The sequence below is a fragment of the Ruditapes philippinarum genome, unplaced genomic scaffold (genome assembly GCF_026571515.1).
Source record: "Ruditapes philippinarum isolate M1 unplaced genomic scaffold, ASM2657151v2 ctg197_1_1_1_1, whole genome shotgun sequence".
In the NCBI taxonomy this organism is placed as follows: Eukaryota; Metazoa; Mollusca; class Bivalvia; order Venerida; family Veneridae; genus Ruditapes; species Ruditapes philippinarum.
The window spans coordinates 1-25,974 of record NW_026863178.1 but is presented as its reverse complement, the minus strand read 5'-3'; the positions used below and the strand labels follow the sequence as shown (position 1 = coordinate 25,974).

The 25,974-nt window shown below is 33.5% G+C and overlaps 2 protein-coding genes across 2 annotated transcripts; both read right to left on the bottom strand.

The window, feature by feature from the left end:
- Window positions 1–1,956: 1,956 nt before the first annotated feature.
- On the bottom strand, window positions 1,957–22,391 carry LOC132721360 (uncharacterized). The gene is made up of 6 exons (XM_060705647.1): window positions 22,253–22,391; window positions 18,584–18,715; window positions 9,906–10,741; window positions 7,002–7,276; window positions 4,993–5,139; window positions 1,957–3,225 (listed from the first exon to the last, which is right to left on the bottom strand). Exons 2-6 carry the CDS (start codon window positions 18,592–18,594, stop codon window positions 3,103–3,105), a joined length of 1,392 nt encoding a protein of 463 aa, XP_060561630.1. The 5' UTR covers window positions 18,595–18,715; window positions 22,253–22,391; the 3' UTR covers window positions 1,957–3,102.
- LOC132721359 (uncharacterized) lies at window positions 18,636–22,381 on the bottom strand (the record flags this gene model as incomplete). Its single annotated transcript, XM_060705646.1, is given in 2 exon segments — window positions 18,636–18,715; window positions 22,253–22,381. Coding segments are annotated over 2 exon segments (209 nt in total), but the record flags the coding sequence as incomplete, so codon positions are not given.
- Window positions 22,392–25,974: the final 3,583 nt, after the last annotated feature.

Below are 25,974 nucleotides of genomic sequence, written 5' to 3'. Positions count from 1 at the left end.
AGTAACTCCTAATTGTGAAAGGCACTTTATCTAAGAAATAAGCTGCCATACTAACTTTATTACAAAATGAATCCAGGACATATTTCTAATTGGAACTATAGAGGAACTATAGAATTCTACTATAGATTACATTATTGTTTTTTTTCCATTGTGGAAAACTCCTTATAAATACAAAATTATTTCAATTGAGAATGTTTTTCATCTTCTTTTATGTATCATTATAATAAAAAATTTTTAATGAAGTTTTAGATGTTAGTATAGCTATTTAAACTGGGAGTTTAACAACATGGGTTGCATAACAAAACACGTCCCTGAGAAACACCTCCATTATTCCTTACCATGCTAAATATCTTAAATGGATTTGTCCATGTTTCAATGTGGACAAAACCATCAATTCCCTTTCTTACAGATAATTTTAAGATATATGACTGAATAGCAAACAGTGCAGATCATAATGAGAGAGCACATATGTAACAGTTGGTCGTGGTCTGCAGTGTTGGCACATATGTTGCTGACAGTAAGGTTAAGTAGCATTATCTATCTGCTAAAGTCTAATTAGCAAATATCTGAAATTATTTCCGGCAATAACTTTGTTATATCTTCAAGAAAAAATGATAATTAAAGCAGAAAACTTGAGTAACATTTAGTTTTACAGTTCAGTGCCACTTGGCTAAACATTTCCAACATAACAAGTATTGTACTATAAGCAGCATGCCTACAGTTTCATGCTAATTTTCACAAAAATATTGAAAATTTATTGAAAAGTAAAATATTGTCAAGTGAACATGCAATTTATACATTGCAAACGGTACTTACAATCCAAGTAAATTAATATCAAAAATAGGTCAAAATATGCAAAATTGGCCATTACAGCTTTAGTTACGTAGTAAAAATAATGGTGATAAATACTACAAAGTCAGTGTTTTAGCACACGTAACATGTAAATAATTTTACTTAAATCTTGAATACTTTACTTTTCTTTAAATCTTTTGACATTCTTTTTAAGTTTGATTTTCATGAAATATGTTGGCTCATGTAGAGGCATGCAGCTTTAATATTTTTTTGTCATGTCCACCCTAATTGGTATTCTTGAATAACTAAACCAGTTATTACATGTACCAAGTTCCGCACAAATGATCAAGAACTACAAATCCTCACAAGATTTCGCCTCAATACTATCAACAGCTGTAATGGAGAAATTTTGCTTCAAATAAAATTATAATTGGAACACAATATAACTATATGAATCATAATAAGAATATAACAGTTTATTTCCACAGTAGTTTCAGATAATGTCAAACCAGATAAATTATCTGTGTCAACAAGATTTTTTTTTAACATTACCACCACCAAAATCTTTTCACCTAAAGTCCAAAAAATAGGTCATAAGATAAAGAATAGATTTTTATTGTAAAGTCAATCACAACAAGACATGTTTGATCAATTTCATACTGCCAATCAGTGGCAACTACATATTTAAGGCTTCCTTGAGAAAAATATAAATATTTACAGAAATTAAATGTCTTTATAATAAAAAACAAACTAAATGTCAAAACAAGATATCATAAATCTTAACTTAAAATCATATTAAAAAATCTTCCTATCTAAACAATCACATTTATTTTTATCAAAATATCACAATTGTTTATGGAATTAAAAATATGAATCATAATGATAACAAACATAAATGTCTGATTAAATACATGGTGCTTCCATAAATTCAATTCAATTAACTCTTAACAACAATAAATATCTTAAATGTGCTTTGTTCACCTTTTAATTGGGACAGTAACATTTCAAAACAAGTACTGACTGAATGGCAAAAGTGGCAGGGACCATGATTTCTGACCCCACAGATGTGTCAAGTTGAATCGGTAAAGTTTAGTAACTGGTCCATGCTGATAGGGAAGCAAGTTTGCTTGCTAGCAGGCTAAAGAATAACTTTTCTATTTTTAAAGCTCATTAAAGATTTCATAACTATCCAAAATACATTTGTTCACTTCCTTTCATGTATTACACTCATTATTTATAATAGCCCATTATGCCCCAGAAATGCATTTATTTCTATTCCTCAAAACTCTGCATTTTTGATGCCCTATTATATTGTCTATAAAGTTTCTCAATGGCCAAATAACTTAACTACCTTTTGCTTCTGTTGCTTTTTGGCAATTAGAACAGTAATGGTGAGTTAATATTTTGAAAGGAAGTCCAAATACTACTTTGTTCACATTTTGCTATAACAAATAATTTCATTTTAGTGCTATTTTCTTAAGTAATAAGCATTTAACATGCTCTTAAACATGATAAAACTCTTTTTTGACATTTCTGAAGAAGGAAAAATATTTGTTTCTGAGGCTTAATGTGCCTTTCACAATTTTAACTACAAGTACTAAAATACTGGTACAAATGTATTAACTTTCAAGCAAAATGCTCAATTTTTCAACTCCCATTTAATGGAGGCCAGTCATATAATTCAGTCAAATGAATAAAAGAATTTCTGATGCAACTCAAAACATTTAAAAGTATACATAATGTCTAATAAACAGTATATATTCTTGTACATTAGTCTAATTTTCGCAAAATTTTGAAAATGTATTTAAAAGTAAAATATTGTGAATTGAATAAAGAATTGAATAAAGAAATTGCAAATGGTGCTTGCAATTCAAGTAAATTACCAAGAGGTCAAAATTTGCAAAAATATCCTTTCAAACATTTTAAGCAGTAAATAACTAGATTTTTTGTGCCATTATAAAAAAACATTAAAAATACCACAGAGATTGTCTCATTTCAAGTCAATGACTTAACCACTCTGCCACTAGTAATAATATGAAACAAGCACAGTCTTTGGACACAGTCATAGCTCATTTCTTTCTAGTAAAAACTGTCCAGCACAAATTAACTGTTTCTGTCAAGAAAGTGCAATAAACTATCCATTACTGAGAAAAGTGGAGAACTCTGCTGCTTAAACATCTCATGTTATATAAAATGAGATTCTCTATATATCTTTGTCACCGTTTAAATACAAGAAAATACTTTAAATCAATTGACCATCACCATCCTATTACATGTATTTGTGTGTTCTCTCTTGAAGTTCTGTAATTCTCAAAGTAGATCATCTTCTCTCTTGAGCTGGTAACAAATGAAGTTACTTCTATGAATCTTTTTCCCGTTTTCATCAATTTTACAAAGAAACACTATATGTAGCTCCTTTACTTTCTTTATCTCCTATAGAATGGGAAAATAAAGGTTTTATCAAAGCAAATGTTCATGGTGATACATTTTCAGTTTTGAGAAAAAAAGTCACTACAATCATGTATATTTTTTTCTTTTCAATTTATAATATAAACTTTATATCTGAGGCCATATATTGACATTTATTATATACTTGTAAATGGTATATTAAGAAATATTGATGAAATAATATGCTTATTGTCATTTTTCGTATTTTTCAATTTCAAAACTTGAAACAATTATTTTCGCTATTTTCATTCAGGTGTCTTGCCGGACTTTGGTGTCTTGCTGGACTTTCTTCTAAGTTCTGCTTATAAACAAACTAAGGGGAATCTTTCAAATTGTAACATCAAAAAGAACAAGAGGGCCGTGATGGCCCTGAAATCGCTCACCTGTATATAGGTCCCTTGTCCAAGGCCAATTTTAAACCGTGGGCTTTTATTTGAACAAACTTGGTAGACACCCATTAGAAAATGTTTCATGATAAATATCTAAGCTCTAGCTCTTTGGGGTTTTTATAATAAGATTTTTTAAGTTTTCACTATATACATAAAGGGAAAAACAATGAACCCCCCTCGGAGGGGCCAATTTTGACCCCAGGGCTTTTATTTGAACAAACTTGGTAGACACTCACTAGTATCTAAACTCTGGCTTTTTGGGTTTTTTATAATAAGATTTTTTAAGTTTTTACTATATACATATAGGGAAAAACAATGACCCCCCCCCCCCCCTCATAGGGGCCAATTTTGACCCCAGGGCTTTTATTTAAATAAACTTGGTAGACACTCACTAGAAGGTATTTCATACTTAGTATCTAAACTCTAGCTCTTTGGCTTTTTTATAAGAAGTTTTTACTATACACATATAAAGAAAAACAATAACCCCCGGGACAGGGCCAATTTTAACCCAAGTGCCCTTATTTGAACAAACTTTGTAGACACCCACTAGAAGATGTTCATGCTAAATATTTGGGGTTTTTAAAAGAAGATTTTTTAAGTTTTTACTATACACATAAAAGGAAAATCAATGACCCCCTTCCCCCCATGGGGCTTGGCCAATTTTAAGGCTTGGCCAATTTTAACCCCAGGGCCCTTACTGGGACAAACTTGGTAGACACTCACTAGAAGTAAATATCTTAGCTCTAGCTCTTTGTTTATTTTTTTGAAAAGAAGTTTTTTATTATATACATAAAGGGAAAAACAATGACCCCCCTATGGGCCGGGCCAATTTTAACCCCAGGGCCCTTATTTGAACAAACTTGGTAGACATGCTTAATATCTAAGCTCTAGCTATTTGGGTTTTTAAAAGATGATTTTTAAGTTTTCACTTAAAACAAATAAGGGAAATCTATGACCCCCCCCCCCAGGCGGAGCCAATTTTGACCCCAGGGCTTTTATTTGAGTAAACTTGGTATACACTGACTAGACAATGTTTCATGCCAAATATCTAAGCTCTAGCTGTTTCGGTTTTTAAAAAGATTTTTTAAGTTTTTCCTTTAGTTGCCATTGCAACCAGAGTTCTGCATGGAATTACATTCTTTGAACAATTTTTAAAGCTGACTGCCAAAAGGACATTCCTGTGATAAATTTGTTGAAATTGGCTTAGTGGTTTATGAGGAGATGTAGTTTAACGTAAAAGTTTATGGACAGACGAAGGAAAAGTGATCACAAAAGCTCACCATGTCACTTTTTGACAAGTGAGCTAAAAAGGGTCAAAGCTAAGTAGGGGCATTTATGTTTCCTAAGCTTCCTATACATGTACCTCTTTGTCTTGCTTCATAGCATTATCAATGTCCACCATATGATCATCAAATTTGCCCAACAAATCCTCATCAATGTCATCAAGCAGATTTTTAAAGTTTTTCACAATGTCAACTTTGGCTACAGTTATATAATCTTTATAGGCCATCTGAAAAAGTTCAAAGTGACAACATAAGATTACAGCACTTATAATGGCATTGGATATTTATAATTTCAAAACACTCAATTAATCAAAGATCTTTGTCAATGACAACCAATGAATCATTACTAGTCAGTTTAATAAAAATCTGTTCAGCATTGTAACAGGAGCTGATCAGATCAATAATTATTATGACTTAACAGGAGCTGATCAGATCAATAATCATTATGACTTAACAGGAGCTGATCAAATCAATAATTATTATAACTTAACAGGAGCTGATCAGATCAATAATTATTATGACTTAACAGGAGCTGATCAGATCAATAATTATTATGACTTAACAGGAGCTGATCAGATCAATAATTATTATGACTTAACAGGAGCTGATCAGATCAATAATTATTATGACTTAACAGGAGCTGATCAGATCAATAATTATTATGACTTAACAGGAGCTGATCAGATCAATAATTATTATAACTTAACAGGAGCTGATCAGATCAATAATTATTATAACTATCATTTTTTACAGTTCCACCAAAATTTCTTTTCTTTATAGTTTCATCAAAATCTGTGCAGCTATTCAGCCAATGTAATCTTGACCTTTTGCCAGCTGATGTGAAAAAATATCCAGGATCAACTACTTGTCATGACAAACTTCTGCATTAAACTGTATGTGAAGCTTTCTCTAGTTAATGATCTGACAAGGTTTACAAGTGAGGCAAAACAGTTTAAACCCCTGATGAATTTGACCTTTGAATGACAGATTCCACTATCAACAGGGATAATCTACACGCCACAATAAACCTCTACACAAAATTCTCTGACCATAGGTGTATTCTCTTTTTATTGGTTAGACAATTTTTTTGTGGTCAAGGTCACAACTAAACTTGACCTTTGACCAAATGGTTCCAATATTATCTATGTCTTATCATAGCAAACTTTCATGCCAAATCTTAGGAATGTATGCCTCAGGGTTAATTCATAATTGGTAGGAAAGGTTTTTTCTTTAGTGCAACAACAAATATCCTTGACCTTTCACTGACTGACCATTTTTCTAGTCATGAGCAACCTCCAAAACATAATCTTAGGACTGTATGTCTCTCTTTCCTTTTTGGTCAAACACACTTTAGATACACACAGATAGATACCTTGACTCTTGACACACTGACCCTTAAAAGGGGTTATTTCTAGTCATGACTAACCTCTATACCAAATGTAAGACTGTCAAACAAATTGTACTCTAAATATTTGTTGGACAGGCATTTTGACCCGTTGACCCCAAAATCAAATAGGTGTCATCTACTATATTAAGGCCAAACCTCTTCTCTAAACCTAGTACTGTTGGTCTAGGAGTTCTCTAGTTATTGCAGTGGGACAAGATTTTAGTGGTCAAACCACTGTGACTTGACCAGTGATTGACTAATCACCAAAGCAGTTGCTTCATCTAATAGCCCTGACAAAACCTCAACACCAACTGTGTTCACTGTATATATTAGTCAGAACAGCTGTTTGTGGTCAAGGCTACTATAACCTTGACTGGCCCTAATGTCAAAAGGGGTCATGTACTAGTAATGATGTCAATACAAAATATCAGTTTTATAAAGGATGTTACAATTATGTTTTATGTTTATCATGATCTAACTGCTGGAAGCAAAAATAATGGGTCTTGTCTGTCAATATTGTACATTACCACAATAGACATACATTATAACAGTCTGAGAAGAATCTATCATCACTGTAGCTAGAGTTTACAATTTACATATTCAAGTAAAGTCTGCAAAGGAACTGTCCATAATTCAAGGTAAGTTATGTTCACAACTTCATAAAACTAATGAAGTGAAAGTAAAAAGTAACATAAGACTTACCCTGACATGATCACTTTTTTCCAAGTATTTTAAAATGGGATCCACACTTTGGCCGTTGGGTAGAAATTTTCCAACCATACCATTATAAATTTCAGCCTCTGCCCTTAATGTGACCAAAAGCTCTCGTTTAGCATTCCATGCAGTCATCAATTGGTCCAGTGTAGTTATTTTATCTCTCTGGTGAATTTTCTCAACTTCGATACAAATCATGCCATATAACTCTGTTGTATCTAATTTTGGCTCATCTCCAATGGATTTATCAAGCTCCATTTTCTCTGAAATAATGTCACTTCAAGTATTAAATGTACAAATCCATTTAGATATTATCAAATCAGATAACTAATGGAAATTTAGAACAAACTAATTGTTTCCAACAAATAACCAGGCCCAATGTTAAGGGAAAAATCTTGATCAGGATCAAAGATCCTGATTTTATATCACTGCTTTATGAAACTAAAATTAATTGTATTTTGCTAAAATTGAATGGTTCATTAACAAGATGATGATTTGCAAAGAAACAACTATAGCTTGTGATAAAATGGACAAATAACTGAACAAATAAATCAAGAGCCACACAACATGTTTTCTTATTTCTTAATCACAAACACTAAAAGAATAATATTGTAAGAAAGAATTCTGTCAGAATATATCATTTCCTTGTACAAAACATAACTGAAATTTCATTGTTAGTTAAGATCATTTACAGATCAAGGTCATTCTTATATTACTCAACATGTCAGTGTTGTTATAAGTGCTGTTTTGTCAAAGTATGAATCAAAACTTTCCATTACAACTAATAGCAAAATTATGGCAATTTAAGCAAAATATAAAACCTGACCATGACAGTCAAGGTCACTTTGAGGTCAAGGTCATACTTGAATAATACAACATGTCAGTTTTGAATATCCAAGAATGAATCAAAACTGTAAATACATGATACATTGTAAATACATCATAATTAGACAAAATTCAATAATCTCAGCTTGACGGTCAGTTATTTTTAAATCAAAGTCTTATTTTAATTTTTCTACATTTCTGTTAGCAAAATTCCCTTATTTTATACCTTTAATGTCATGGTCAAATAAAAGACATGGTCAAGTTCACTTAAATTCTCATAAATGTTGGGTCCCAAGGATTGTTATGCCTAAGCATGAAGACAATCCATTCATCGCTTACTTATAGCAAAAAAACAGTGAAATAACAAAAAATGACCTTCAAGATCAAGGCCATGTACAAGTCAAGGTAAAATTTAGTTTGATATCCTTCTGTCCTAAAATTGTTGTGTTCAAGTATGAAGACAAACATTTCATAAATATCAAAATCATGGTGCCTATCCATATCGGTACCATCTTTGCGAAATCTGCTCAAACGGTACCCTCTTTGAACATGCACAGGTCATTCTCTGCTAAAAACAAACCAGCAATGAATAACAATCCAGTAAAATTTCATTGTAATAAGGAATGGAGGTATGACACGTAGATAAAAGATGTATACCACGGAACACTAGAATGATTTATATATGTGCTGATTTGTCATGTGCCCGTTTTTCATGTACTGCAACTTCACAATAAGCTACAAAAAATCGACATATCTTGCCTCGCCCATCACCTCAACATGTTTTTTGGGCTGAAATGAACCTATGACTTGGTTATATATGCATCATACATATTTAATATGTTCATATACATATCATCTTTTGACAAATAGCAGTATATTGTCAAAAATAAATGAAAAATTCATAAAAACGCTCTACTTTTTGTTTTGCAGCGGCACAGGCTACCTCTCTTTATTTGAATTTTTATATCATAGGTACCCTCTCATTTTTTAACACATAGGTACCCTCAAAGCACGACATATGCTTTATATGCTTTCATGTGCGTTAATCGCTAAGTATGTAATATTTACATAAAAGTAAAAAATATGACATACATACTTAACGATTAACGCAAATAAAAGCATATATCTTGCTTTGAGGGTACCTATATGTTCAAAAATGAGAGGGTACGTACCTGTGATATAAAAATTCAAATGAAGCCAAGTAGCCTGTGTCGCTGCAAAACCGAAAGTAGGGTGTTTTTATGATTTTTACATTTATTTTTGACAATATACTGCCATTTGTCCGAAGATGATATGTATATGGACATATTAAATATGTATGATGCATATATAATCAAGCCACAGGTTCATTTCAGCCCGAAAAATATGACGAGGTGATGGGCGAGGCAAGACATGTCGATATTTTGTAGCTTATTGTGAAGTTGCAGTACATGAAAAATGGGCACATGACAAATCAGCACATAAATAAAACATTCTAGTGTTCCGTGGTATACATCTTTTCTACGTGTCATACCTCCTTTCCTTATTACAATGAAATTTTACTGGATTGTTATCCATCGCTGGTTTATTTTTAGCAGAGAATGACCTGTGCATGTTCAAAGAGGGTACCGTTTGAGCAGATTTCTCAAAGAGGATACCGATATGGATATGCACCATGAAAATGTTAAGCTTGAAGAAAAACCTTCTGGCATGGAGTCTGCAAATAAATCTAGTTAAGGTGGACATTTTGCCAAATTTGATAAATTTTCCTTCATGTGGTAAAGGATTTATAGAGTTTACATGCAATTTGTACAGAGTGATTTCAGTGTTGTCTTCCCATATCTATGAGCTTTAAGTTGGTATCATTTAGTAGGCAAAATTGGTTTTTATTTAGCCTGTTTATGAGAAACAATGTGAAGGAGCAATAACTCATACACCTCCTAACACCAGCTTATACAGGCATAATTTCACAATGATTACAAAGGACCAAAAAATAAGGAACACTGAGGAAATAAATAAACCTTAAATAAGAAAACATAGTATATATATATATTAACGTTAATACTTTATAACTCAGTTAAAACCTACCTACAAATTCATCAAACAGCAAACATTGTAATTCCTTGAACTCGGTGAACATAAGGTGTGAAATTGTATGTTTATCAACTTTCATATCTAACTTGAATGTAAACTTTAAATCCACTCTGAAGTTTACAACATATCCTATTTTGGCATCCAATTTACTAACATTGTAAGAATTCATAACAGGGTCATATTGCTCCATTTTAGGGTGTTGATCCAGATGTTGTCCTAAATAATCCAACAGTTTTTCAATAGTTATAAAATCCCCTTGAATTCTGCACTGATTACAGCTCTCATTCAAACACTTGGCACCCAGAGCTTCTCTTGTAAGGCACTGAACAAGATACCTTCTAAACGGGCTACCCCCTTGTTGCTCCACCGAAACTTGATCTGGACGGCTGGCATTAATTTGTGCAATCTTTACATTTTCACTCAGAGTAAAACGTGGAAGCTTTTGATTTTGACTTGTATCCCCAGATGAAGTTGGTATTGATTTTTTCTCTTTAGTAGGTGAAATTGCAGGCCCAGCACAACAATCTAGAAATACTATTGTTCTCTTTGACTCCGCGGCTGGTTCACATCCATATAAAATCTCTGATATAACCTCTTGAAAATCTTCAGCTGAAAGATATTGTTTTTCATACTGAATGCCAGTCTCTCCTTCTTTGCTATGAACCAGTTCAAATCCCCCCTCATCTGGCTTATAATGGCCGGAATAATAAACAAGCAGAGTTTGAACACCTTTTATACCTTTTAAGGCTTCTTTAGATGTTTTTAATTTGTCTAACATGTTATCTGGTTTTCCTTTCTCTTCTGGACAAACTGTTTGAATATTACTAGTGCTGAAAATGTAAAAAATATGTGTGTCTTTAAGACATGTTAAGTTCAATTTCATAGGATTTTCCCAATAATAGCTTCAGTTAACTCTACCTGTTAGCTCTATAGGGAATACACTGGATTTGTAATCAAGGGTTTTACTGGGTTAATTCTCAAGTGCGGCTAATCTCTGTGACAATAGGAAGTAGGTCTTGTGAAGATGAATTGGTAATTCAGGAAAATAGGTTAGGTGGATTGATAGCTGATCAAAATGAGTTCAAATAGGCATAGGAACCAAACTAACATTTACAAAGAGCTTCATTGCAAATAGTTGATGTTTTGAAACTTGACAAAAGACTTCCTTAGTTGGTTGATTTTAACTCAAGCACTCAAAGAACAAATAACACAACATAATGGAACAGTTTTTACTAAGTCAAGGGCAATAACTCTAGAAATACTGGAAAATCCACAAGCGAAACCCCAGGTACACAACTACACATGTTGACCAACATTCCTGTTAAGTTTCATGACTCTAGAAAAAATACTTTTTGAGATACGCACGACACCATTTGAAAATTGCGAATTTTCACTAAGTTAAGGGCAATAACTCTAAAAACAAGAGCTGTCGGTAGGACAGCACGCTCGACTATTCTAAGTGCGTGATAGTAAAAGAGACTTGATAATGTTAAATTTTTTAAGTTCACAAAAGGGCTAATTTTTTTTTATAAATTCATGTTATAGGCCTTAGAGAGAGTCTAATTATACAGTTTTGGCCTGACTATTCGGAAGGTAACGTCACAAGGGTGTTTTATTGAGTATAATAATACCAATTACCTATGAATACATAAATTTGACAGAAAAGGTACAAAGGCTTGTTATTAAGATGTTTTATCAAGTAAATCACTGCTTTATTAATATGAATGCATAAAATTGTCCCAAAAAAGGCACAAACCCTTCAGTAGTTATTGAGATAACAGCTTACAAGCAAAACTTTTCCATGAATTTCTAAGTTGAAAAAGGGGAGAAAAATCAGCCTTAATGCAAGATAGAATTATGGATCTTTGTCAGTGACCTACAATTATGACCCTAAATGCATATGTGAAGTTTTAAATAAATATCTTTAATAGTTATTGAGATATGTAAAACTTGCATGTAAACATTAACCAAGAGACTAAGTAGAAAAGGGGATATGAATCAGCCTTAATGCAAGATAGAGTTATGGAACATATGGAGTCAGTGACATACAATTATGAACCTCCAATTATGACTCTAAGTGCAATGCATGTGTAAAGTTTTAAGTAAATGTCTTTGAAGACCTTTAACCTTTAACCAAAATTTCTAATTTTCAAAGGGGCAAATAATTCTGCAAATATTGCAGGCAGAGTTATGCAATTTTGCAAACTGATGTACATTGCTACTATAAAAAAGTATTTTAAATTTCAATTGAATATCTCAAGCAATAATTGAGATATTTGACTTTACAAAAAAACTTTAACCCAAATTTCTAAGTTCCAAAGTGGCATAATTCTGTCAATATTGTAGGCAGAGTTATCCAACTTGTCAATCTGATGTACCTTGTTACTATAAATAAGTATTGTAAGTTTCAATTGAATATCTCAAGCAATAATTGAGATATTTGACTTTACAAAAAACTGAACTAAAATTTCTAAGTTAAAAAGGGGCATAATTCTGTCAATATTGTAGGCAGAGTTATCCAACTTGTCAATCTGATGTACCTTGTTACTATAAATAAGTATTGTAAGTTTCAATTGAATATCTCAAGAAATAATTGAGATATTTGACTTTACAAAAAACTTTAACCAAAATTTCTAAGTTAAAAAGGGGCATAATTCTGTCAATATTGTAGGCAGAGTTATCCAACTTGTCAATCTGATGTACCTTGTTACTATAAATAAGTATTGTAAGTTTCAATTGAATATCTCAAGTAATAATTGAGATATTTGACTTTACAAAAAACTTTAACCAACGCAGACGCCGACGCGGACGCTGACGCCGACGCCGGGGCGACTACAATAGCTCTCATATTCTTCGAATAGTCGAGCTAAAAAGGAAATAAATAAAACACAAGTAGAACCCTGGGAGGTGCAAAACTTCAGATGTTGATCAACATTCCTGTAAATATTCATGAACCTAGGTTAAATGCTTTTGAGCTATGTGTGACACAAGTTGAAAATTGCAAATTTTTATGAAATCAAGGGCAGTAACTCTACAAATACTGAATAAATCCCCACGAAAATATACAGGTGCACAACTCAACATGCTGATCATGATTCTAGGTCAAATACATTTTCAGCTATGTGTGATACAAATTGAAAATTGCCAAATGTTAATAAATCAAGGGCAATAACTCTGACAAAAATGAATAAATCTCCATGTGAAACCTCAGGTGCACAACTTCATATGCTGATCAACATTCCTGTAAAGTTTCATGACTCTAGGTCAAATACTTTTGAGCTATGTGCAACGCAAGCTGAATATTGCAAATTTTTTACGAAGTCAAGGGCAGTAACTCTACAAATACTAAATAAATTCACACGAAAATACCCAGGTGCACAACTACACATGCTGAGCAACATTCCTGTAAAGTTAAATGACTCTAGGTCAAATACTTTTTGAGCTACATGCGACACAAAATGAGAACGGACGGACAGACGGACACGGCTAAATCTAAATGCACCCCAAAAGTGGGGGCACAAAAAGTGATAGTCACTTTAACAATTGTTTTATATTTTGACTTTTTGTTTGTTTGTTTGTTTCATTTTACACCTTTTCCAAACAGTATTTCAGTCATATAAGCGGGTAGTTTCCTAACCATTGTTCCTGGAGATATACACCAGAGATAGACTACCTTCCTTCGTGCTAAACTACCAAAGCATCTCCCAGGGATCTGGCGTGGGTCCAATCCCTTTTTTGTTCTTTAATAAACATCTCCTCTGAAGCCATAAAAGTTAGAGCTTAGATATTTGACATGAAACATTATGTAGTTGACCAATACCAAGCTTGTTCAAGTAATAGCCCTGAGGTCAAAATTGCCCCTGTCCAAGGGGAATATGGGTTTTCCTTGGTATCCGGACAATTTCGCTCCCGGACGATTCCCCTCCCAATAAATTTGTAAGTTTCTTCACAACCCGGACATTTTCCTCCCATTATTTTTTTTACGGCAGACAATTCCCCTCCCATTCTTTTAACAACCCAGACAATTCTCTCATTATAAAAGAGTAAATACTTTAAGTACACTACTTACAAATCAATGATTGTGATATGCTTTAACAGTAATTAAAAAATATTTGTAAATGATGGTTTTGCAATCAAAGATACATTTAATTAAGGGCGGCCATGATTAAAGATTTTTCATTGACAGTTTGTTTATCTTACACAGCGGCGGCAATGATTACAGACCGTATAATGTCATCTTTGTAAAATAATGATTGTTAAAACTTCCCCGCTCTAACAGTTTGTTGTTAAGAGTAAAAACTTTCATCCTTATGAATGGATAAAAAATATTTGTAAATGATTGGTTTTGCAATCAAAAACACATTTAATTAAGGGCGGCCATGATTAAAGATTTTTCATTGACAGTTTGTTTATCTTACACAGCGGCGGCAATGATTACAGACCGTATAATGTCATCTTTGTAAAATAATGATTGTTAAAACTTCCCCACTCTAACAGTTTGTTGTTAAGAGTAAAAACTTTCATCCTTAATAAGAATGGTTAAAGATTTTCTCATACACAGCGGTGTATAATGTCACATTCCGCTCTGTAAAGAAATGGGAGGGGAATTGTTCGCTCTGTCAAAATATGGGAGGTGAGTTTTCCACTCTGCCAAAATAACAGGCAGGGAATTGTCTGCCCTGTAAAATTTATGAGAGGGTATGTCCGTCCAATTAAAATAACGGGAGGGGAAATGTACGGGTTGTGAAAATAATATGGAAGGGGAATCCTCTGGGAGGGGATTTGTCCAGGATTCGTTTTCCTTATATGTATATGATGGTGAAAGCTTTGAAAATCATCTTCTCTAAAACTATAAAAGCTAGAGCTTAGATATTAAGCATGAAACATCATGCAGTGGACCACTACCAAGCTCATGCAAATAATAGTGCTTTGGTCAAAATAGGTCCTGTAGCGGTAGTCTCATGATGTACGTTATATGTATTACCAAGAATTTTAGAAATAAGGTTATCTCCTCTGAAATAATAAAGGCTAGAGCTTAGACATTTTGCATGAAACTTAGGAATGTTAAGGTAATTAAATCAAGTCCATAAGCCCTGTTGAGCTAATAAAATAAAAAAAAATTGATATTGCTAGCTTGCCATATATGTACCCATGACAGTCAAATAAATGCAGTGCTCTAGATAAGAGCTCAATTAGTTTTCACTACAGATTTTTTCAGCCAAAAAGTACTTACTAACAGTTTGTTTTTTTTCACAAAGATATCAATTCAATTAGTTTAACTACATTTAAATGATAAAAGTTTTATCCTAAACTAGAGCTACCTACGATACAAAAAAGAAAATACTACATTGTTGCATATAATTCATTCTCTAAAGACTGCTGATACCATAAATTGTGTGTCCCTTGAAGTCAAATGAGCCGGCGCCATGACAAAACCAACATAGTGCGTTTGTGACCAGCATGGATCCAGACCAGCCTGCGCATATGTGCAGTCTGATCAGGATCCATGCTGTTCGCTATCAGTTTCTCTACTTGTTATAAAGTTTGTAAGCGAACAGCAGGGATCCTGATCAAACTGCGCAGATGCACGGGCTGGTTTGGATCCATACTGGTCGCAAATGCATTACGTTGGTTTTGTCATGACGCGGCTCAAATTATCTTATCCATTTAAAGTTCCTCAAGAAATACAGAAGTTAAATTAAATACAAAAATTTTCAAGGAAATTTTAAGTTTAAAGGGAATATCATGGCTGATAGAGATATTTACCTTACCACATAATTATGACGTGACTGATGAAAGGAAAATTCCTTACGAAATATAATTCTCTAAAGAAAATTCAGTTTAAAAGGGATATATTTCTGAGAAAAATATGTGTTAAAAGTTATAAACCTTGTCACTGATGATGTGGGTATTGATTAAGAACATACTGGTTTCCTAGCAGTTTCCGACCCCAAACCTCACTTTTTAACAAATGAAAATATGCCTACGGATGAGTAAAAAACTTTGAGAGTACAAAGTCAGGTACCTGTCCTGCATTACCATGCTTTTAATGTTTCTCTTTTACTTTCCATTTTAACTCTTTGAAACATGGGGCCTTTTCTTATATATTTATTCAAAATTTCATAGCAGTTTTTTGGAACATTTTTTTTTTTTTTGAGCATAATTCAGTACCAGTTATCCAATGTTAAGATGATTTTATCAAAAGAAATAGAACTTTCCAGACCTTTCCTTATTGTCTGCAATATACTTTTTCAAAATGGTATTGATTTACCTAGAATGGCGGTCTCAGTTATAGCGCATGGGCATTCAAACTAGAAATCCCCAGGTGTTGTTTATTTTTAGTGTCCCAAGTTCCCATATGTAACTTTTTAAAGTAGAACTCCGCAAGTCGGATGTGGCGCCTTGTAAACAATATAGTTTTAAGGAGAATTTATGGCCAGGACAAAAAATGAAGAAGATAAAGAAGTGCAGAGTACCAGTTCTTTGTACACTGCATTTTTTCTTAATGAGATCTATCATGCCTATGAAATTTAAACCCTTTGGCTGCCAGAGGTTATTGTTTTTATTTGATCACCTATTTGCCAAGGGTTTTCTAAGAAATTACTATATTATTAATTAAATAAATTAATATTATTTGTAATTAGTATTATAATAATTATATATGTTTCCAAATCTGTTAGTATAATAATAATTATTGTCGATGGTATGATTTTCTTTATATTTATTATTATTTTAAAGGGTTAAAGACCACAGCTTTTATACTTTAGGAGAAATGGCCTGGACAAAAATAAAGTATGAAATTAACAAAGGGCAATAACTCAAAAAAATCATCAAACCATAACCAAATTCCAACTTGACCTGCCCATTCCTTTGATATATCCATATGTCAAATTTGAGTTGAATATGTAACACTGTTGGGTAGATAATGAAGCAGAAACTGTAAATTTCCTATTATTTTTCAAAGTGAAAGGGGCATTACTCTGCCAAAAATCATTGAACCATGACCAAATTCGAACATGGCCTGGGCAATTTCAAAAAATATCCATATGTCAAATTTTTGAGTTGAATGTGTTTGTACCGTTGGGGAGATAATAAACAGAAAACTGCAAAATTTCTATTATTTTCAAAGTGAAAAGGGGCATAAACTCTGCCAAAAATCATTGAACCGTGACCAAATTTGAACCAAAAAGACCTGCGCATTCCTTTGGGGACATATTCCATATGTCAAGTTTGAGTTGAATGTGTTGTACCATTGGGGGAGAAAATGAACGGAAACTGAAAATTTCATATTTGTTTTCAAAGTAAAAAGGGGGAATAACTCTGGCCAAAAAAATCATCGAACCATGACCAAAATTCGAACTTGACCTGGTTATTTTCTCGGTGCAACCTATCCATAGTCAAGTTTTTGAGTTGAATGTGTTGTATCTTGGGAGATAATGAACGGAAACTAAAAATTTTCATATTATTTTCAAAGTAAAAGGGGGGAATAACTCTGCCAAAAATATCGAACCATGACCAAAAATTGAACTTTTACCTGTATTTTCTCGTGACCTAACATATTTTCAAAGTTTGAGTTTTGAATGTGTTGTATCGTTGGGGATGATAAATGAAGGAAAAACTAAAAATTTCATATTATTTTCAAAGTAAAAGGGGGAATAACTCTGCCAAAAAATTCATCTGAACCATGGACCAAATTGAACTTGGACCTGTAATTTTCTCATGACATATCCATATGTCAAAAATTTTGATTTGAAGTGTGCCAACCGTTATTAAGAAAATGAACGGAAACTAATTGATGACGGTAAAGGAAGAAGACGGAAGGATGAATGATGGAAAGGACGGAATGACGGAACAGGGGTAAACACACTATAGGGCCCCGGCCATTTATATGGCGGGGGCAATAAAAATTAAAAATGCAGAGTACCTGTTCTTGTGCACTGCAACTTTCAGGTCATTATAACAAGCATGCATACCAAGTTTGAAGTCAATCCAACTGATAATGACTGACTAAATGCTCCGGACAAGCTTAAAGTTTTTGTATTATTGAAATATATTTACTCAATATGTTTATTTCTTTAGGAATTTACTTCAAATTTCAAAATACACTGGTTTTTTAGCAGCTTCCTTTTCTGGCCCTTTATCCGACACCGACGGCAGCCGACAAAAAGTTAACCCCTATATGTGCCTTTTTAAAGGCGACAAAAAACAGGAAAAAAGTTCAAAACATATAAATGGCGTGTTATATTTAAACTGCTGTGTTTGGCATAGAATGAATTTCTCTGATATGATGTAGTAAAATAGATGCCTTAACTTTGGTAAAAGTAGAGTGTGCTGGATAAAAATGATAAAGGTCCAGAAAACTGTAGGGGGCGGGAAACTGCTAAAAACCAGTATAGTTTTGAAATTTGAAGTAAATTCCTAAAGAAATAAAACATATTGTAGATGTACAAAACTTTTAACAAAAACCTAAATGTGGAGAGGACAGCTTTCCATATACATGTACTTTTTCCTAATATTCCATCTAAAAACATTTTTTCCACCTCAATGAAAAAGGTTGACAGGGCTCAATCAAAAAACCGGGCCTGCAAATTTTCAATTTTTTGTGTTGGATTTCTTTTAGGTATTCTGTTTTTCTCTTAATTTTTTTTGTTCTTAAAATAATTATTTTTTACCTTACACCCATTACAAGAGGGCATTTTGAAGAAATCACTTGCTCAATTGCTTTCACATCTTCTTTTTGAAAGATTTGGCCCCCCAATCACGTGTATCGTACCCTGCTATCAGCAAGGCTGCCCAGTTATGACCTAACATTAGAAAATACAGAAGAAAAATAGTTTATGTTCCCTTTTAAAATAAACAGACAGCTTGTTTCCAATACTAATTTTAGAAACTAACAATATGACATTAATCATAGTGAATAACATCCCAAATTTATCAGTACATAAAAAGCAACTTCATTATAAATTGTGGTACTTATTTCTAAAAAATACTCAAATTGATAAATGGGTCTTTGTGGTCAGGTGGTTAATTTTTGACATCAAAGCACTGGACTTTACAGCTGTAACATGAGAAAGTTATCTGCTAGCTAAGTTAAGTGTTTTACAATGGCTGGAAAGTAGTCATATGAACTTTACAGTGGCTGGAAAGTCGCCATATGAACTTTAAAGTGGAGGAAACTTCTCAATATGACCTTAACAGTGGCTGGAATGTTGCCATATGACCTTTACAGTGGCTGGAACATGGCCATATGACCTTTACAGTGCCGAAACATGACCTTTACAGTAGCTGGAAAGTGCCCATAACTATGACCGTTACAGTGGGTTAAGTCACAATATGATCTTAACAATGACTGGAAAGTGACCATATGACCTGAACATTGATTGACTGGAAAGTGGCCATATATGACATGAACAGTGACTGGAAAGTAGCCATATGACCTTAACAGTGTCTGGAAGGTGGCAATATATGAAATTAACAGTGGCTCTTAACTTTGCCATATGACTTTACAGTGGCTGGAATGTGGCAATAAGACCTTGTCAGTGGCTGCAACATGGCCATTTGACCTTAAAAGTGACTGGAAAGTGGCCATATGACCTTTACAGTGGCTTTAAAATGGCCATATGACCTTAAAGTGGCTGGAAATTGGCAATATGACTTTACAGTGGCTTGAAAATGGCCATTTGACCTTAAAAGTGGTTGGAAATTGGCCATATTACTTAACAGTGGCTTGAAAATGGCCATATGACCCAAGAGTGGCTGGACAGTGGCCATGTGACCTATACCCTCTCATGTATACATTAGTAAATATTGTCTTTTAATGTTATTACATGAAAGAAAAATAAACAAATTAACAAGAAATGCTGAAAAACACGTATGCCCAACTTTCTAGCCCTTGACTTGTACTGTTGGTAATTTTGTTATAGATACATGCCAAAAATCAGAACATGGAAGTTTTTGACCAACTTTGACATTTATGAGACTTGCCATTCCATAGTTATTAATCGGAAATGACTTTTATATTTGAGGTAACTAAATTTGACCTTTGCCCAAGTGACCCTTAAATCAATACAGGTCATCTTCTAGTTATGACCAATCAATATGTGAAATATGAAAACTTCATGAACAGTAGTTTTAACATAATGAGCGTAAACCATTACAAGATTTAAGGCCCCTATGACCCCAAATTAAACAAGCAATTATCATAGTATTGCAAGCAATCCATAAGTCCCCTACCGGTAAGAGCCCAAGCAACATTCTGAAGGGCCATTTGCCATTCACTTATGTTCCTATTTTAAGTAAATTTGTTGAAAAAGTTCTTTAAAAGTGATCACAGGAAACAGTTTTTATGTACAGACAGACGGACTGAAGGACACTCTACAGTTATTTTTTAAACATCCCTGTTATCAAAATATATCATTTTTAAAATCCTATCATGATTGAAGAAGTTGGAGTAAAAATTACCAATTTCTCAAAAAAAAAATCTAAGTTCAAAAGGGGGATAATTCTGGAAATAGTCTTGCTAGAGTACTGGACCATCACAAATGTTGAGTGATAATAAGAAACATTTATATGAAGTTTGAAGTAGATACATTCAGAAAAAGAAGTTATTAAAAAAAAACAAAACAATGTTTTTTCATGAAAATTTTAAGTTCAAGGGAGGTAATTCTGATAAATTTTGTGCTAGAGTTGTAAACCTTGTCACATATGATGTGGTTGATTACAAGCAACTTATATTTAAAGTTTGAAGAAAATACCTTAAGAAATAAAGAACTTATAGTGAAAAAACTTAAAAACTAGAATCAGAAATCTTGAAATTCAGTCTATTTGTTGCCATAGCAACCAGAATTTTCAACATAGGAAGATAAGAAAAGGATGTGCATAATTTCCATACTGCCATATACCCATATGTCAAGTTTCATAAACATATTTTCAGTACTTTTAGTGTTATCACTGGATCCAGGTTATGTGTAAAATTTGCCATATTTTCAGTCTATTTGTTGCCATAGCAACCAGAATTTTCAACATAGGAAGAAAAGAAAAAGACGTGCATAATCTCCATACTGCCATCTATCCATATATCAAGTTTCATAAAAATATTTTCAGTACTTTTTGCGTTATTGCGGGATCCAGGTTATGTCTAAAATTTGCCATATTTTCAGTCTATTTGTTGCCATAGCAACCAGAATTTTCAACATAGGAAGAAAAGAAAAAGACGTGCATAATCTCCATACTGCCATCTATCCATATATCAAGTTTCATTAAAATATTTTCAGTAGTTTTTGTGTTATCGCGGGATCCACTTTTGTGGACGGACGGACTGACGGACAGACGGACGGACTGACGGACGGACGGACAGACGGACAGACGGACGGAGGGTAAACCTAAAGTCCCCTCCGGTAAACCGGTAGGGGACTAAAAAAAATGTCATCTTTTAGTTATGGTCAATGAATATGTGAAATATAAAAATTTAGTCACTAATTGGTGTCAAGAGAAAAACATTCAAGGTTATTGTGACCTTGACCTTTGAACTAGTGGCCTCAACTAGTGGCCTAAAAATCATCTACTAGTGAAACATGAAGACTTGATAACAAGTAGTTTTGAAGATAATGAGTGAAAACTATTCCGACATTTAAGGATCGTGTTACACATTTTTTTGTGATTTTATGCTCAAACTCAAGATTTATCAATTTTGTAAGTTCCAAAAAGCATTAATTATAAAGATATTACCGAATTTAACATTTCATGTCCTTGACCTTTAACCTACTGACCCAAAAATCGAAATAGGTCATCTACTAGTTATGACTAATCAAAATGTGAGATATAATGACTTTGAGATAATTTTTTTCAAGATAATGAGCAAAAACCATTCTTACATTTTAGACCCCTGTGTCCTTTACCTAGTGACCCCAAAATATATAAGGGTCATCTACTAGTAATGACCAATCAGTATGTGAAATATGAGGACTTTGTGATAAATTGTTTCCAAGATATTGAGCAGACACCATTGTGACATTTATGGTCCCTTTGACCTTGACCTTGTGACCCCAAAATCAATAGGCATCATCTACTATTTATGTCCAATCAGTATGTGAAATATGAAGACTTTGTGATAAATAGTTTTCAAGATCATCAGCCAAACCATGTGTTCTACCGACAGACAGACCACCTGACCGACAGGCCAACTTACCGACCGACATTAGCAACACCCCATTTTCTTCTAACCGGGGTATTATATAATTAATATGTTGTGGACCAATATCAATCTTCTAATACATAGGTTAACTTATTTCTTCACACATTTACAATGACTATTTGCTCTACATACAGCATTTAATACATACCTATAGTTGGTGTCACCTTTGTGTCACATGAATGACAATGGATGGGATTGCAATATGAATTCCTCATACATGAAACACAGACATTTATGTGATTATTACAATCATGGTGTTGTAACACACTTTCCTCCACTGGAAGAAGAACAAGTAAAAGAATATTGTAAAAACACATGCAAACTAAAAAGACATGGCCATCCAGCAGGAATCAGTTGCTTTGACTACAAACTCTATAAACAATAATATTTAGTACAAATTTAGATATTACCAACTTGGAAGAAAGTAGGACAAGAGCTGCAACAGGAGGAGCACCTTACCTTTCTAAGTGACCTTGACCTTTTTACCCAAAGCTGACAATTTGAGGTAGGGATGTGATTCTTTGAAGCGACACATTGTCTTGATGTGGTAAACCTTTATGCCAAGTTATTCTAAAATCCTTCAATGCATGACAAAGTTACAGCCCGGACACGATTGTGTGTACCTATTGACTCTAATGGTGATAATGTGAAACTTCAAAATGTAAGTGTGACCTTGACCATAGGGGTAAAGACGTAATTTTTGGACGCAACATGGTAGACATTTAAGTCAAGTTATTTTAAAATCCTTTGATGCATGACAAAGTTACAGTCCGGACATGAATGTGTACCTATTAACTCTAATTGAGATAATGTGAAACTTCAAAATGTTAGTGATCTTGACCTTTGAGTTAGGGACCTGGTTTTTGGATGCAACACATGGTATTGATGTGGTAGACATTTGTGCCAAGCTATTTCAAAATCCCTCAATGTATGACAAAGTTACAGTCTGGACACAAATGAAGTTGGGATGCACTGACCAACAGATAGATGGACAGTGCCATTTTAATATGCTGCCTTTTAGGGGGCATAAAAACAGGATCCTGGTAAATGAGTGTTAAAGTTTGAATCCATTAATTAAAGTAGAAAATTCCAAGTTGCCAAACACAGGTACTGATACAACGAAATACAAACTTCAGTTTAGGCAAGGGATCAAATGCGAGAATTTAAGGAACATGCCTACAGATTCTATCTTATTTATGTGAAAAGTCAAAAGATGTTCTGGTGGGAAAAATTCTGTCAATATACAAACTAAGGATTCTATCATGATGCAAGGTAGACCTATGAATCTTAGAAAATACGCTATCATAATTATCTGAATATCTTCAGTAGTTAATGAGATATTAATACACTATAGGCGATTTCTCTTATATAAACAAAGAAGGCCCTTATATTTCACAACACTGCACACGCCGTTCTTATTTTACTCCCTCTGTATATTCAGACCAACACAATGAAGGCGCCATTTTGTTTAAAAAATCTGATAAATAAAATTATTTTTGTTGAATTTTGTTCTGAAAACTATCTAGAATGAAAGACTAAGACTAAGAAAATAAATTAACACCAATATCTTTAATTCAGTACAGACGTTTAAAGTTATTTATGTGAGTCACATTGTAGCGCCAAACAGTGTGTTAAAACAAGAATGCTATTTCGAAAAAAAAATTCACTATTATTTCATTATAAATACTCTGTATTTCACTTGAAAAATATAAAGTAAAACAAAATAAACACACAAAAGTTTTATCAACAAACGTTTTCAAAATTCATTATTCTCAAAATGTTTCTACAGATGGTAGACTTAGCAACATGTATTTAAACCAACTGGAACCGCCTTTAAAGAACATTACTATTGGAAACATTAGGCGAAAATAAATTTAACCGTCCAACAATATTTTTTATCTTGACGTGTTAAAATGGAAATAGATATTATTCTTCATGCATTATAGTACAGTCCGACCCCGGTTATTCTACAACCCTTTATTTGAATACCCGGCATTATCCAAAGTAGATCGGCAGTCCCGTTTTTATCTCTATATGAATCAATATAAATACGAGCATATTATTCGAAATGCATTATCCGAATACCTCCTGTTTTTCGAGGTAAAATTTTGGTCCAGATTATACGATTATGAAAGAATTTCACACCTATTATTCGAAGCCAGACCAATTGGCACCGATCCTATCGCTGACTGGTCGACTTGTGAAAAAATATCAACAGTCATGCGTGTATTTAGACAATCCTGATAATTACGCTTTGTGTGTTCTTTAATCAACTTTAATTACCTAAAATGAAAAGCTATTCACATGTCCCATGTTGTTACAGTTATTGCTTGGAGATGACAGCAATATTTTCTATAAATACTGTATAATTTATGTGAATTTGTCAAAACATCCAAAATGTTTTTTTTCATTAATTGTAACGAAAGAGAGCCTTACCCAAATTGAAACTAAAACTATCACTAAATGTGATTAATACCCCCACAAGTCTGCTTTGGAAATGAGGATGTTACTAGTAACAGAATACCTTGTAATAGAATTGAAACATAGAGTTATGGTTGTGGGCAATTAAAGATAATTGTGGTTCATGTATGTTGCATTTCCTTTCAATGTGGTTGGCCATTGATGAAGTTTAATTGAACTAGACCTATCACTGAAGGTGATTAATACCCCCACCAGCAACTTTGACTTTCTGAAAAAAAGTAGTCTGAAGAAAAATTTGAACACAAACTATCAACTGTGTACAAAGAAATATTTCAATTAATTGATATCGCAACTGGGGTCTCGAAATAAGCTTGCTATACACCAAGTTTGATTACAATATCTCATTCCTAACTGTAGTTATTGTCCAGAAACCATTTTTTTTTTTAGTAACACTGACCTTGACCCTAGGGGGTCCAAATGCAATACCAACCCAGGTCTTCATATAAGCTTCCTTTACACCAAATAAGATTAAAATATCTCATTCCTAACTCTAGTTATTGTCTGAAAACCATTTTTCTATTTTTCAGAACGGTGACCTTGACCTTGACCCCAGGGGGCCCAAATGCAATACCAACCAAGGTCTTCATATAAGCTTGCTATACGCCAAGGTTGATAACAATATCTCATTCCTTACTCTAGTTATTGTCTGGAAACCATTTTTCTATTTTTAGTAACACTGTAACGGTGACCTTGACCCAAGGGGGTCCAAATGCAATACCAACCCAGGTCTTCATATAAGCTTCCTTTACACCAAATAAGATTACAATATCTCATTCCTAACTCCAGTTATTGTCCGAAAATCATTTTTCTATTTTTACTAACGGTGACCTTGACCTTGACCCTAGGGGGCCCAAATGCAATACCAACCCAGGTCTTCATATAAGCTTGCTATATGCCAAGTTTGATAACAATATCTCATTCCTAACTCTAGTTATTGTCCGGAAACCATTTTTCTACTTTTCATAACAGTGACCTTGACCTTGACCCCAGGGGGCCCAAATGCAATACCAACCCAGGTCTTCATATAAGCTTGTTATACGCCAAGTTTGATAACAATATCTCATTCCTTACTCTAGTAATTGTCCGAAAACAATTTTTCTATCTTTAGTAATGGTGACCTTGACCTTGACCCCAGGGGGTCCAAATGCAATACCAACCCAGGTCTTCATATTAGCTTGCTATACACCAAGTTTGATTATGGTATCTCATTCCTAAGTCAAGTTATTGTCTGGACACCATTTTTCTATTTTTTCATAACAGTGACCTTGACCCCAGGGGGCCCAAATGCAATACCAACCCAGGTCTTCATATAAGCTTCCTTTACACAAATAAGATTACAATATCTCAATCCTTACTCCAGTTATTGTCCGAAAACCATTTTTTCTATTT